The sequence below is a fragment of the Dioscorea cayenensis genome, chromosome 4, assembly GCF_009730915.1.
Source record: "Dioscorea cayenensis subsp. rotundata cultivar TDr96_F1 chromosome 4, TDr96_F1_v2_PseudoChromosome.rev07_lg8_w22 25.fasta, whole genome shotgun sequence".
Classification (NCBI taxonomy): domain Eukaryota; kingdom Viridiplantae; phylum Streptophyta; class Magnoliopsida; order Dioscoreales; family Dioscoreaceae; genus Dioscorea; species Dioscorea cayenensis.
In genome coordinates this window covers 20069210-20083792 of record NC_052474.1, presented here as the reverse complement: position 1 = coordinate 20083792, position 14583 = coordinate 20069210, and the positions used below count along the sequence as shown (strand labels likewise).

General features: G+C 35.9%; 2 protein-coding genes and 1 non-coding gene across 4 annotated transcripts; 2 read left to right on the top strand and 1 right to left on the bottom strand.

The window, feature by feature from the left end:
* The first annotated feature begins 284 nt into the window (after nucleotides 1–284).
* Nucleotides 285–6660, top strand: LOC120258558 (phospholipase D delta-like). 2 transcript variants are annotated; one of them, XM_039266020.1, is made up of 11 exons: nucleotides 285–363; nucleotides 1093–2077; nucleotides 2382–2498; nucleotides 2948–3142; nucleotides 3514–3777; nucleotides 3859–3927; nucleotides 4119–4266; nucleotides 4786–4934; nucleotides 5122–5298; nucleotides 5642–5839; nucleotides 6126–6660. In XM_039266020.1, exons 2-11 carry the CDS (start codon nucleotides 1124–1126, stop codon nucleotides 6417–6419), a joined length of 2565 nt encoding a protein of 854 aa, XP_039121954.1. In that variant the 5' UTR covers nucleotides 285–363; nucleotides 1093–1123; the 3' UTR covers nucleotides 6420–6660. The 2 variants fall into 2 exon arrangements, with proteins under 2 accessions (XP_039121954.1, XP_039121953.1); XM_039266019.1 differs by lacking the exon at nucleotides 285–363 and adding an exon at nucleotides 963–988.
* Nucleotides 6661–6912: 252 nt separating this feature from the next.
* On the bottom strand, nucleotides 6913–13417 carry LOC120258559 (TOM1-like protein 5). The gene is made up of 11 exons (XM_039266021.1): nucleotides 13284–13417; nucleotides 12613–12706; nucleotides 12254–12435; nucleotides 11774–11852; nucleotides 11083–11181; nucleotides 10856–10969; nucleotides 10172–10329; nucleotides 9303–9378; nucleotides 8275–8360; nucleotides 7704–7865; nucleotides 6913–7558 (listed from the first exon to the last, which is right to left on the bottom strand). Exons 3-11 carry the CDS (start codon nucleotides 12364–12366, stop codon nucleotides 7234–7236), a joined length of 1212 nt encoding a protein of 403 aa, XP_039121955.1. The 5' UTR covers nucleotides 12367–12435; nucleotides 12613–12706; nucleotides 13284–13417; the 3' UTR covers nucleotides 6913–7233.
* An 844-nt stretch (nucleotides 13418–14261) lies between these two features.
* TRNAA-UGC lies at nucleotides 14262–14334 on the top strand. The gene has a single exon. It is a non-coding gene; the product is annotated as a tRNA-Ala (tRNA).
* Nucleotides 14335–14583: the final 249 nt, after the last annotated feature.

Below are 14583 nucleotides of genomic sequence, written 5' to 3'. Positions count from 1 at the left end.
TTTAGGTCTTACTTATAGGGGCAAACAATACAATACAAGTATATAACATAGGTATATACTCATGTACACAACATATACATACATATCTATATCTAACAGTTTCATTGTGGGAATTCGATTTGGATATGCAGATTCATTCTATTTCCTTCCTTTTCTTCCTTTCCTTATTAAAGTTTATATGCAAAAGTATCTTAGACTCCAAATTGTATTTTTTGTTCTGTGCTATTGAGATTGACTATGAAATTTCAACTTGCAGGCCTTGAATTTTCTGGCTGTGAGAAGATGGAGGTTGCTGGCATAGATAAATTTTCTTATTCCAGATAAACTTGCTTTGTGGGTGAATGAATCTTGTGCTTGTTCTTTGTGAGTTTTTTTTGAGAACTTGGAGCATTTTAATTATTCAGTTATTAATTGCATTTGATCAAATCCTATTTTCAACAACTGCTTGGAGGCATTGGTTTGATCCTGCCACTAAAAATGCATGGCATTATCAGCATTTTTTAAAATGCTTGAACAAACAGAGTTGCTGAGTTTTCTGTTATTATGTGTTTTATCTTCCCAAGAATATGGTTAATTTTATTTGATTTAATGTATATTTCGCCCTAAAGTTCATAGAGCTTAATACATAGTATTCTCCATTGCTACTGGTTCATATAAAACTGCGAAGCACATTTTGTATACTTCCACAGGACTTTATGGCAACAGATTTAGAACTCAGATTTTTACTTTTGTCATATAAGTCAGCCATTTTCATCAACTGGCTAGTTCTTGCAAGGTTCCACACCTTATATTAACTTTGCTGGTGAATATCTGCTTTTGACTAATCTTTTCTACAGATACACATTTATGCATATTCCATTTCAGTCTCTGAGCCAATCAAAACTAAGCGATAGCATCTTCAACTTCTTTTATACTTCTACTTGACGATGGCATTGCTGAATTTTTTTTAGAAATTTAAATACTGAATAGTGGGCTTGATGACCTAAAGGTAGCAGATATCTGTCTGGGTGCAAAACATAGGATTTTAGCTTTATATCTACATAAGATTCCCATCAATTTGTGTTGTTTTTCTGATAATGTTCTCTTTTGCAGAAAGTAGTGGTACAGTCTTGGACTGCTCACCATGGTTGGCTCCTCAAGTCAGTCAGAGTGCGAGGGGAGAAGGTCCGACAACCTTAAAAACATTGAGATCTTGCATGGTGACCTGGATTTATGGATCTTGGAAGCTAGATCTCTTCCAAATATGGATTTAATGTCAGAAAGGATGAGAAGATGTTTCACTATGTATGGATCTTGTGGATCACCTTTTGGTAAAAGCAGAAGTGATAAGCATAGAAATCGGCGCAAAATTATAACTAGTGATCCTTATGTTTCTGTTTGTCTGGCTGGTGCTACCATAGCCCAAACACGAGTAATTCCAAACTGTGAGGACCCAATCTGGAAAGAACACTTCTGTGTGCCTGTTGCCCACCCTTTTTCGCAGATTGAGTTTCAAGTCAAGGACAATGATGTTTTTGGAGCACAGCTTATTGGGACATTAGTAATACCTGTGGAGCAAATCTTGCCCGGAGCCACAATTAATGGTTGGTTTCCTATAGTTGGTAATGATGGAAATCCTATAAAAACAAATCCTGAACTGCATATATCTGTGCAGTTTAAGCCTATAGAGAACAACCTTTTATATAAAGATGGATTTGGTGGTGCTCCTGATTATGTTGGCGTGCCTAATGCCTACTTCCCACTTCATAAAGGAGGGAGCGTCACCCTATATCAAGATGCTCATGTTCCAGATAATTTGCTCCCTAAAATTCCACTTGACGAGGGAAAGATTTTTGAGCAGCAGAAATGTTGGGAAGATATTTGTCATGCAATCTTGGAAGCTCATCACTTGATCTATATAGTTGGTTGGTCCATTTATCACCCAGTGAAGCTTGTAAGGGAACCCACAAAACCATTGCCTGCTGGAGGGGAGTTATCTCTTGGAGACTTGTTGAAGTACAAATCTCAGGAAGGAGTTCGTGTGCTCATGTTGATTTGGGATGATAAGACCTCACATGACAAATTCTTTTTGAAAACGGTATTGCTCATTAAATTTTCTTCCTTCTTATTCGTCTATTTTTTTGAGTTCACTTTGATAAATTTAAGAATAACAAACAAACAACTCAACTATAACATTGGCTCTTTATTAATCAGCTTCTTTCTTGATGTATATGGATTAATGTAAAATGCATGTGTGTGCGTGCTTCTGCATGAGCTTGTGTTTGATATGATGGATTTTATTTTTGGTTGTCTGCTTGTAGATATGCATGCTTTCTACCTAATTATTTCAAACTTATTCAAATGAGAAGTTCTACAATTGAATGTATGTAGGCTGAATGCAGGATGGGGTGATGCATACTCATGATGAAGAAGCCCGAAAATTTTTCAGGCGTTCCAGTGTCCAATGTGTGCTAGCTCCTCGCTATGCAAGCAATAAACTAAGCATCTTTAAGCAACAGGTGACAAATATATTTTCTCATCGCCTTTATTACTTTATATTTACATGATATTATTAATGCTGGAAAGAAGCTTCAGTCAAAAACATGTTCAATTCTAACGGTTCATAAAATAATTCAAAGCTTTTGCTCAACTTTTTAAAAAAACCTATACCGATTTTAGGTTTTAAGGAAAATTAGAGTATTATCCAGGAGTTATCAGGTCAAAGTTTCCTTTAGGCTCAATTGTGTCAAATGAAACTGCAAAGGACTAACATGTTTTTAATTGGCAGTCCTGTGCTCATGAAAATCACAGTAATTAATAGAAACAGTTGAATTAAATGGGGGTTAAATAAGAAAACAATCAATATCAGTATCTGAATATGCTCAAAGTGAGAGATAATCTGAAGAAGATATAAATTGCTCTGTAGTTCTCAAATATCTATGTGTTCTTACCATTGAAATATGCTCAGGTTGTAGGAACTTTATTTACCCACCACCAAAAGTGTGTACTTGTCGACACCCAAGCTCCAGGAAACAATCGGAAAATTACTGCTTTTATTGGTGGACTGGATCTATGCGATGGAAGATATGACACACCTGAACACAGGCTCTTTGGTGATCTTGATAGTGTTTTTGCCAATGATTTTCACAATCCTACATTTCCAGTGAGTACATTTTAAATTTAATCATCCTCTTTATTTTACTTTTTTCATATGACAATGACTCCATGATCCATTTCTGAATAAACATGCTAAACTGAACTATGTATTTTCCTTCTTGTATAGCTGAAGGTAATAGTATAATTTATCTTTCTTTTTCTCCTGCATGATATCCTGAGCTTACACTTTTCCGATATTCATTTTGTTGGTGAATGTCTTGAACGATGAGGATAATAATGATGAATAGCATTTAGTTATGTCAAGATTTAATATTCTTTGTTAACGTAGACTTGATAGTTTTCTCAATTAACAAAATTTTACTAAAGTAAATATGGTACTGATTTTAACTATTCAAGCTATTTGGTTTATATTTACAGATCAACAGCCGAGGCCCAAGGCAACCCTGGCATGATTTACATTGCAGAATTGATGGCCCTGCTGCATATGACATACTGACAAATTTTGAACAACGATGGAGGAAAGCTATTAAATGGAGAGATTTCAAGTTCAGGAAAGTCAGACACTGGAATGATGATTGTTTGATAAAACTTGATCGTATTTCCTGGATTAAGACACCATATAAAGATGATTGTGATGCATATGTTAACAGTGAAGATGATCCTGAAAATTGGCATGTACAGGTTGGGCAAACCATGGACTTCTACTCATTGTTTGTGACAATGCATATTTCAATCTTGAAAAGCAATCTCTTTTTTTGACAGATTTTTCGCTCAATCGACTCGGGATCTGTAAGAGGTTTCCCAAAAGTAGTTCAGGAAGCTGAGTCCAAGGTTAGTAGGATGGAGAACCACAAATTTTTTATGGAAAGATTTCTATAAATAATTGAAAGTTTGTTATTTACTTCATTTTACTTAATCAGTTATATAATTCATTTTTGGTACTGGTGGCAACATTGTTTAATTTTAGGTTTTGAACCCTTAATATTGTCTTAATATTGTCAATATATCATTTTATTTTGCAGAATCTTGTCTGTGCAAAGAATTTGAAAATAGACAAGAGCATACACAGTGCTTATGTGAAGGCCATAAGATCTGCACAACATTTTATATACATCGAGAACCAGTATTTTCTTGGATCATCATATTATTGGCCATCATACAAAAATGCAGGTGCATACTTCATTGACTTTTCGAAAACATTAGACCTGTTCCTTGATATATCTTTTTATTATTAGTTTGCCAATTTTTATGCAGTATTACATGGGCAATTTGCATGCTTTTTTAATGGTTCATGATTGAAACGTTGTTATCTTTATTATCTAACTGTAGCCAAAAGGCTAAAAACATTGTTACCTTTAAATTTCATTGGCATCCATTTTATTTTTTGTCAAGCGTATTGCTGTGGCTTGAAAATTTTTCAAATATTTTTACCTGGTTAACTTTCAGAGGTATACTTAAGGAACAGATTTTCGCATATATGAAGGTGACGCATGTTCAACATTGAAAACTCAATCAAAGTATCAGATTCCAGTATTTCTAAAATTCTCTAATTACATATATGAAGCTTCCATAGGAGAATCAAATTGACAAAAACATATTTTCCCCATATCTGTTTCTAGAAGTGGACAATGGAGAGTTTGGAACATAAAGAAGTCCTAGTTTAAAGCTTTCTGTGTTTTCTGAAAGCAGGTGCAGATAATTTGATACCCATGGAGTTGGCCTTGAAGATTGTGAGCAAGATTAAAGCAAAAGAACACTTTTCAGTGTATATTGTCGTGCCGTTATGGCCTGAAGGCATTCCAACTGGTGCAGCCGTGCAGGAAATTCTATTTTGGCAGGTCTGCCACTCTTTCTCTTTTCTCTTCATCTCATTTCCCATTTAATCCTAATTTTATTGTTTCTCACTAAACAGTTTTGGTGCAGTCTAATTTAAATAACAATAGCAATCAAGGTGTCTAAAGATTTAATTTCACATCATGCTCGGCAGCATACCTAAGTACTTCATCTCATTCTTGATTGTCACAGGCTCAAACAATGGCTATGATGTACAGAATTATTGCTCAGGCACTTGAAAAATCTGGCCAATCTGAAAAATACCACCCTCAAGATTATTTGAATTTTTATTGTCTTGGAAAGCGTGAGCCTTTGCCGTCGCCAATTAAAAAGTCATCTGCAGGTCACAATGCAGATAGCAGTGGGCTGGTAAGTTCTTTTATCATCTACTCCTTTTCTTCAAGGCCATTTGAAATTAAACAATGAACAATTCTTGGGCAGCTTAAAGGCTGTCAGCAACAATTTTTCCAACTTGAAGTTGCTTCCTTAAAATAAAATCCTCATGTTGTTATTATCCAGTTTATAAATTTTTTCGTTCTAATTGCCGTATGCAGAACACTGATCTTTATCTTGTACTTAAGATTTAAGCATAAAGTGGACTTCTAAAACTACTAGTTCTTCAGATTTGTTGTTGGTAATCCATGTTCTTAGATCATGAATCATTAAACAAAAATGAAGGGAATTTTATGTAATTAATGTAAATATCCTGCAGCGCATGGCACAGAAGTATCGCAGATTCATGATATATGTGCATGCTAAAGGGATGATAGTTGACGATGAATATGTGATCATTGGATCTGCCAATATCAATCAAAGATCAATGGATGGTTCAAGAGATACCGAGATAGCAATGGGAGCATATCAACCAAAGCACATGTGGGCAGGAAAAAACAGCCATCCACATGGACAGGTTTGAAAATCCTTTCTCTGTCCTTCAACTTTCAAAAAACATGAATAAGGGAAGAATGAATTGCAGCAGGCCTGCATATCTCTAGACTAGTAATGAATCCAATCACAGGAATTGAAACAAATTAGAATTCTTAATTCTTCATTCCCAAGCATATTGTTATATTATCCAATGCATCTATCGAAAATTTTCTTACCAACATTTTTTTGTAAGTATTTTCCATTAGTTTGCTCATCGAATTATTTATGGTTTAAAGAACCAAGGAGTGAGCAGGAATTTCTGATGGCAGGTCTATGGATATAGAATGTCACTCTGGGCTGAGCACTTGGGCAAATTAGAGGACTGTTTCTGCGAACCGGGAAGTCTGGAATGTGTCAAACGAGTAAACCAATTAGCAGAAACTAATTGGCAATCTTTTGTGTCGTCGGAGTACAAAGAAATGCACGGGCACCTGATGAAGTACCCGATCCAAGTTCGGAGTGATGGTAGTATTAGCTCTTTACCTGGGCATGAATGCTTTCCAGATGTGGGTGGAAAAGTTCTTGGTGCACACTCCACTCTGCCTGATACTCTCACAACATGAAAAGGGTGTTCCATGGAGCTTAAAAGGAATTATCAGCTAATGCAAAATTAGATCAGAAACAATTCTCACAATCATCATGTATATCATGTGTTTTTTTTCTGACTCACATGCTTAGAGACATGTTAATTCCAGGCCAATGCTATTCAAAAGAGGGTGGAGGGTTCAACTCCAATACAATTGAAGCTTTGAAAGCTTGAGCTTGCTATTGTGCTTCTTACTGTGAATTGTACATCTTTATCAATTCATGGAGATCCTACAGATAATAAGATATACAATTCTTTTCTGTCTATTACTTTTTTGAACGATATACAAATAGATGCAATTATGAGGTTTTACAGGGGTATAGTTGCACAAGGAAAGACAGTAAAAATCAAACATTTTTATTTCCTCTGCAAATCAACAGGGCACTGTTCAACTAATTATAATAAAAGTTTAAAAAAGATCAATCCATGTACATGAGAAAGAAAAGACCAATTGCTATTTTAACAAGATAACCACCCAATCAAGAAAACTAACAATGAAGAATACAAGACCTGCAAACAAGAAAATCTACAGTACTGATTCTATAAACACAGCTTAAGTCTCATCATATAAAGCTATAACTCTCAACCAGTGACCATTGTGTCAGCCTGCACTGAAAAAGGCAGCCTCACCAACAATCACACATTCACACACCTTTCTTTCTACTGAATCAGTTCATAGGTTTTGATAACGCCTGTGCGGAGTTAGACACCATAAATGCATCAGTAGCAGCACAAGGAAGGAAGCACACAGCCCTGTCGCACACTGGACACCAAATGAATGGTCGATGAAATTAGTCCCGAAAACCAAAGGCATCTCGCTCACTGAAATCACTGCTGCCGCCACGGGAGCTGCTACCGTTGCGGCTGTGCAGGGATAAGCCCCTCATGTGGCCGGACAAAGTTGAGCCGTCGGTTTGCTTCTCCTTGAAGAATCTTTCCCTCTCCATATGCTTGGCAGGCGGAGGTGGGATGATGGAGGTTGGCACCGGTGGCTTGCTATCAGAATCCACAGGTTGTATACACAATGGCCGCTTCATCTTCTCCTCGGGAATTGACATGAAAGACCGTGATGAGTTCCCTGAGTAATCTTCTGCACAAGCTTTTCCTTTCCTTATCCTATCAACAGAATATTGTAGTTGAATCAGAGCTAATAGTTATTGAATAAGATGTCAATAATTTTTATCCATGCGTATAGTTTGTTGCACAACTTAGCTTAGAAGTTCAACAGGCAGAGAAACTATAAAAAGAGAAAAGAGACAACCTTCGAAAAAGCCGTTCTTCATCCTCCTCTTCAGAATCTTCACGAGCTGTTGTTACGGGCACAGTGGAAGTAGCTCGAACAGAGAGAAGTGCGTCATGTTTGGCAAGAGCCTTGTGTAGCCGATCGTTCAGATCAATTGCTTGAGTAACTATTTTCTCGTCCCTGAAAATCCAAATTCAGTGTCATTGAATTTCAGGAGCAAATAAACTGATCATTAAAATATCAGAGAGATTATTTTCTTCCATGCTCAGTCAGCTCTGCAATGGAGCCACACACAACATGATACAAAAAGAAAATAAAACCTTATTAAACATTAAAGGTGTTATTTTTCTCTTGAATTTGCAGAATTTCACAAAAATTGAGGATGGAACCACAATTAAGATCATGAATCCAACAAGTTATTCAGAAAAAAGACTATTTCACTCAGTACAGAGGGAAAAGAAAGAGATTATTTTACTCAGTAACGGTAAACTCTATCAAATTATTGAAGGGAACATTAAAAAAAAAGGGATGGCACAATTAGCTAAAAGAGGAAAAGTTTTCTAAGAGCAAATAAATTAGTACATCTTACCGGGAGGTCATAATAAGATGCATTACTCGTTGCTTTTGGAATGAGCACTGCTCCACAAGATCCAACACAAACTCATCTGTTGCTCCCTGCACAAGCACATCTAAATTTTTGAAAAAGAATAGATGGTTGCATTAATGTTAGGTGTAGGTTGCTGAAATATGTCGGAGAAAAGCTATGAATTCTCATTCTCAAAAACTTGCTTGTGTCTGAACACAAGATTTACAAATGAAATACTTCAATAGGGTGGACAGAAAAGAACATAGAATGTAGCCACTTAATGTGCCTGGCCTTTAGCCTACAGTGCCACATGGGTCTGGTCTAACTCAGTCTGACTAAGACGAATTATCAGCTTCAAACTTAGCATTCAAAACAGCAATGAGTGATTCAATCTAATATTGTTGGTCAAACCAACCTTCAATTGTTTCAGTTAAGTCCGCTTAGGTCGAGCCAAATTAAAGGGAAAAGCCAGATTTTAGAAGTTTCATGCTTGAATTCAGCCTAGTAGCAGTCTAATTTGATTAGAAAGCAAACCACTAAGGTCATCTTCAGGCAGTCTAAGTTGCTTAATCCATTGCAACATTCTACTCTTTCACAAAATAAAACAAGCACTTTGGAAAAGAAGTACCAGTATAATATTACATGGGAAATGTATCACTTTTAATCGGAATATCATTTTCTTACTTCATAGGCAGTAGTAATGTTTTTTTTCTAGTAGAAAGCTACCTCTTTCTCATAAAACACGTGTACCTGATGAATATAGGTTCCTATGTAAAGATACAGTAACAAATACTATATATGATTAACGTAATATTGAACTTTGCTGTTTATATCTTCCTATGGTTAATGTCCTAGTTTATAGGATATGTTTTTCTTTATTTTCTTTGATGAACATAAAGTGCAGTACAATATTTAACCTTTCTATAACATATAAAAAGAAAAAAAGCCATTTTCAAACAACTTGAGCTAATAACTTTGCATACATATGCCTCATTTAATCAAAAATTTCAAAGTAAAACTCGAGTCCTGACCTCTGGATGTTGTGGATTCATTGCATCCAACACTTCCATCAGGACATCCAATACACTGATGGCCTTGTGTATGATACTGAAATGATATATAAACTATGTAAGCACAATAAAGGAAGTTTCTACTGCATAATTACTTGTACAAAAGTTTCTAGCTATACAAAATCACAAGCAGGTACCACACCAGAATTGATGTGGACATCTCAAGAAGTTAGCCTCACCAATTAGAGATACGTTCTATGTAATGCACATTTATTCTAAGACTTGGCATAAACAAAAGGCATTGTGAATGTCCTACCTGAGCACACCAAGTATTGACAGTTCACACACTTTGATATACCTAAAGGTTATATGACTAAAGCATAAATATAACATAGAGATGTCCTCAAGAAAATACATCAAGCTTACATTTATTGTTAACAAAGCTAGATATGTCATATGCGAGGGACGATTATATTCCACAAGATACTAGGCTTGACCTTCAGCTATACAAACTCAAGAACTGCCTCACTTGATTACATCTCCACAATCATTAGGAATACAATCAAAACCCCATGAACAGTTGATAGGATGCTACTGTCATAGGAAATGCACTCCAGTAAGGAAATGAGTCATGATAAGTCTATTGCTAAAAGAGACATTGTTTGATATTTAAACATTTCCTTTCTTTCCACTGCAAATGATAAATAAATAAATAAAGGACACCTAATTGGGCCTCTCAAATACAACTAAAATTCCTATCAAGAAGGTGAATATAAAAGTTTTTTTTTCAAGATTTATATTCAGCACAAGTAATGAAAGAAACCAAAAATAGGATGAGGTGCTTATGGTAAAATTAAAAAAGGCAGAGGAAACCTCACAGTTCACACTACCTTGAGTCTGGGATGATCTGACCATTAGCATTTTTCTTGTCAGCTTCAGATTTCTGGTAGAGAGAGTCTTGAGTAGGAATTTCCTTTTCATGAACATTTGAAGTCGGTTGTTCTTGGGGAGCAATATTAGGTCGTTGTGGAAATTGTACCCGTGCAGACTGAGAAGAAGTATTCAGAAATTTAATTAACATGCATGCTATGGGCAAAGAAATTAAAAAATGAGATGAATATTTAGAATCATCCAATTAAACCTAAAGAAATAGGTGTTTTCTTCATGCTATTTAACTCCATTGATAAGTATGTCCATCATAGAAAAGCACTACAATAAACAAGGCAAATGCATGCTGGAAATAGCAGACAACCAACTTATAGGTAGAGATAAATGATAGTCTGAATCCAAAACAAAATCCTTTGGTCCCCATTCACTTTTACACCTTTCTAGTAAGCAATAGATGTTAACATTTTTTTTCCCTACCTGAAATTCTATCAAAATGCTTATTTCTCACGCCCCACTTATAAGCTAACTCTAGAGTAAGTTTAGAAACTCATGATTATCACTCCCTTATCCATTATTTTTGAAGAAACAATGGAATCCATAGAAACTAGTAAACTAATGATAGGCTGTAAAGGACAAATTTTTATGTTGACAACGGATGGTAGAAAGTAATAGATGTAAATACATACCACCAGATCATAATATGCAGTGTAGTATTGAGGAAACTTTCCAGAAGCACCACCAAGGGCAGTTTGAGTGGCATCCAGAAGGAGAAATATTCTTTCACGAACAGGCAAATCAGTCTGTAACAATGAAGGGAAGCAATTCAAATCTGTCTATAAAATATGTGATGAAAAAGGACATTGCGTCAGACAAATATAATCTGTGCCAACAATCCATAAAAAGCAGGATTTACCTTTTTCTTCACTATCTTCACTAAAATTGGAAGAAGTCCGTTATCTATCACCTGTTTATGAATATGTTCCCCACAGTTGTTCATTAGCATTTCTAATAACTGCAAAATGAAACAAACATTTTAGTCAAGCAGTTATTTAGATGGCATCTTTAGATTTGACATCTAACTAGACACATTCGAAGAGTATTAAAAAATTCAAAATAAGTCATAGTGTATAATGTACACCTTTTCATAAATACAAAAAAACAGAACAGACCATTCTCTTTAACTTTAGTCTAATTGACAATTTTTCCACAACAAAGCTTATAAACAGTTGTTGGATAACATTTAAAGGATCAAGATAATTGTAAAAAACTCTTAAAAGAGCATGGGGATAAAATGCCAAAGTGAATATCTTGGAGGCTCTGAACAATATATCCACCATTCCAACTCTAAATGGACAACTTGGAAAAGGTTTCATTGTCTTGCCAGGAGATAGTATGTACTCTATAGGTGTTACATCTTGAAGTTAAAATCAGTTCATATATATATAATTCCATGTAAAAATGGAGATATTTGTAATTTACATTGCTTATGGAGACTAAAAAAATGAAGCAACAAGCTAGGGTGTAAATGTTCCTACTGCAGCATACAGTTGAGTAATTAAAATGCCAAAACAACACCTAAATATACAGAATAATAAGGTACTCACCATAACAGCGAACAGCTGAGTATTCGGGCTTTTCTTCCCCAGTCGTTTCTTTATCGACTTTATGACATCTTTGGCTAGCCTAATCATCCAAAAACAAGGAGTTAATGGTCAAATAACACAGAGTAAAGAAAAGTATCATATATACCTGCGGCGCATATAATAAAAGCAACAGTACAAAACTGCATAACTTTAACAAAAATTCCTTTTTGTCGTAAGCCATCTATTTTGTCGTCCTTTTATAACAGGTTCCCGACAAATTCCAAAATCATATTACCAAACAAAGAAAGAACCACAAAAACCAAAAGGCTGTAGAGTTCAAAATATGAATTTTTCTCAAGAGAGTCACAAAATGTATACTGAAAACAAGACCATAATCATTTGTGATAGCATGTGCACGACAAAAATAAGAAAAGAACTAAGGAACTAAAAGTAGCCGCTCCATCTGCTATTAGAATTAGTTGCATGCAATAAGTATTATACCCATGGTCACGAGCAACAAGTTCACAAATTTCAATGCTCTTTGTCCAGTCCATTTCCTTCAGGTTTTCACTTGTTGCCGCATTAACCAACTCAGCCACACCAGAACCCCCCATGATCACACAACTTTGAGAAACCACCAATGTATGATCTCAAACTAGTCTGTCATCAACCTTCAAACTTTCCTGCAATACATTCGATGCATAGAAAGTACAGTATCCATAAAAATAATGCAAATCAATAATGTGGGAAGCATAGACATATAATCCCCTTACTGTGATGCTTCGGGATAAAGAAAAACCAAACATGATTAGGTGCAATCATCTTAAAATGGAAATTCCGTTGCCAATATGAGAACTTACAAAAACCAAAAGAATTGCAGTTCCTGTTGCATATACAACTTCACTTATCCGTTCAATTGAGTAAAGGACCTTCTATAAACAGCACAATTCCACACTGCAACACAAAAAGTAAAGCAAGATAACACTTTAGTGATGAAATGCAAGAATTGAAAAAGAAAAGATAAAGCTTCTATTAATTTAAGCCTATGCCTTAAACAATCCCAAAGAATCACTAAATTCCACATAAACACAAAGAGAAATGCTAACTTGTGGCGAAAAATAAACAAACCCTAAATCAGTGAGGAACGATGAAAAACCTCATACTTCCCATAGATTATGCCACACATACCGAGACATCAACACCCAAGACACGGCCCCAACCCTCAAGATTGAAATTTTCCACCAAGAACCACCTCACAAAGAAAGAACAACTGGAAACGGTATCAAATCCTCGACAAACACACACACACACACACACACACAGAGGCAAACCTTCACTCTCACCAAAACCACAACCTAAAAACCATTCCACATCCCTAAAAATCACAACTTTCCATCAGAAAAACACACAAAGCCTCCTTCTTAACAAGAAAAACCCAACCAAAAAAGCAAGATCTCCATCATCAAATCTCTGAAAGAATCCAAAAAAGAAAGAAAAAATAGAAGAAAAGAAGAAAGAACCAATGGATTACCATCAAACCAAGCTTCCACATTCCCCACCCCCTTTGCCTTCCCTTTCCTCTCCAACCTCCTTTAGCAAAGACGAAGAGAACAAGCCTCCGCCATTACTGAACCCAGAGAGAGAGAGCTCGCAAGATGGAGAGAAAAAGGAAACACTGCTCCAAAAAAGAGCCCTTTAAACGATCACCACCGCCTTTCATTCTCCCAAACTTCTCAAACTCTCCTTCTCATAACGACACGATATACATCAAGATTCGGGTTCAAAATACACATCTCAGTTGCACACGTGGCACGTAACTAACACCATTGCAAGTTACCAGGTATGGTTGGGTTTACAGCGGATGAGAAAGAAAAGAAGAAGACAGCTCCCTGACAGCGTGTTCCCGCATGTTCCGCGTCCCCTCGAGTCATCCGTGGTCGCCTTTCTAGCCGTCGGATTGAGACACGTGGCACTAGAATTAAATCGAGACCGTTGGATTGGGCTTTTCTTTATTTAATTTGGGTTGCACATGGGCCGGCATGAAGTGGGCCCAATGGGGGTTCAGATTTAGTGGCTAGCCTGGATAAGCCCAAACTGTGGAGGCCCATGAGAGCAAGAGAAAGGAACTTTTTTTTTTAATTATTAATTTTATTTATATTAAAAAAAATTGTTGAAAAAAAAAATTAATTAATTAATGTATATAAATGTGGTATGGTGGATGGAGTATAGATTGATTGAAGATGAGCGTGCTGATATTTATGATTGCATGTTTGAAAGGAGTTTGGGAGACCAGAAGAGATTGAGAGAGATGTGGATAATTATATATATATATATATATATGTGTATTTAAATAAAGGATGTTAGTTGATGGACAAGTCGCATGTGTGGGGTGGGGGTAGAGGCTTCAATGAAATAAATCAGCTGAAAAGGATCCGTTTCTCAATGATTAAAAAATAATAAATATTATTTTTTTAGTATGACATTAATTTTATTATAAAATGTAACAGTTGGGGATGTAGCTCAAATGGTAGAGCGCTCGCTTTGCATGCGAGAGGCACGGGGTTCGATCCCCCGCATCTCCACTTTTATTTTTCTAATTATTTAGCCTATTTTCAATTGTATTATTATTGAGTTTTTTTTTACAAAATCTATAAGTAACATGTGTAATACAATATATATATATTTTTTTTATAAGAGGAACAAACAACCCAAAGGCCCTGTTAAAATATCAGGGATATACACAAGCCTCGGTGGAGCAAGTGGGGGCGGGGCCTGTGCACACATGGGAGCTGGAACCACCCGCACATAACTACCACTCACATCTCCCAGAA

Coding starts and splice junctions, on each gene's coding strand:
- LOC120258559 (XM_039266021.1), bottom strand. CDS start 12,366: ATGGGGGGTTCTGGTGTGGCTGAGTTGGTTAATGCGGCAACAAGTGAA. Junction 10,970..11,082: donor TGAAGATAGTGAAGAAAAAG/GTAAATCCTGCT, acceptor TCATTGTTACAG/ACTGATTTGCCTGTTCGTGA. Junction 7,559..7,703: donor GAAGAACGGCTTTTTCGAAG/GTTGTCTCTTTT, acceptor TTCTGTTGATAG/GATAAGGAAAGGAAAAGCTT.
- LOC120258558 (XM_039266020.1), top strand. CDS start 1,124: ATGGTTGGCTCCTCAAGTCAGTCAGAGTGCGAGGGGAGAAGGTCCGAC. Junction 2,078..2,381: donor ACAAATTCTTTTTGAAAACG/GTATTGCTCATT, acceptor GGCTGAATGCAG/GATGGGGTGATGCATACTCA. Junction 5,840..6,125: donor ACAGCCATCCACATGGACAG/GTTTGAAAATCC, acceptor TTCTGATGGCAG/GTCTATGGATATAGAATGTC.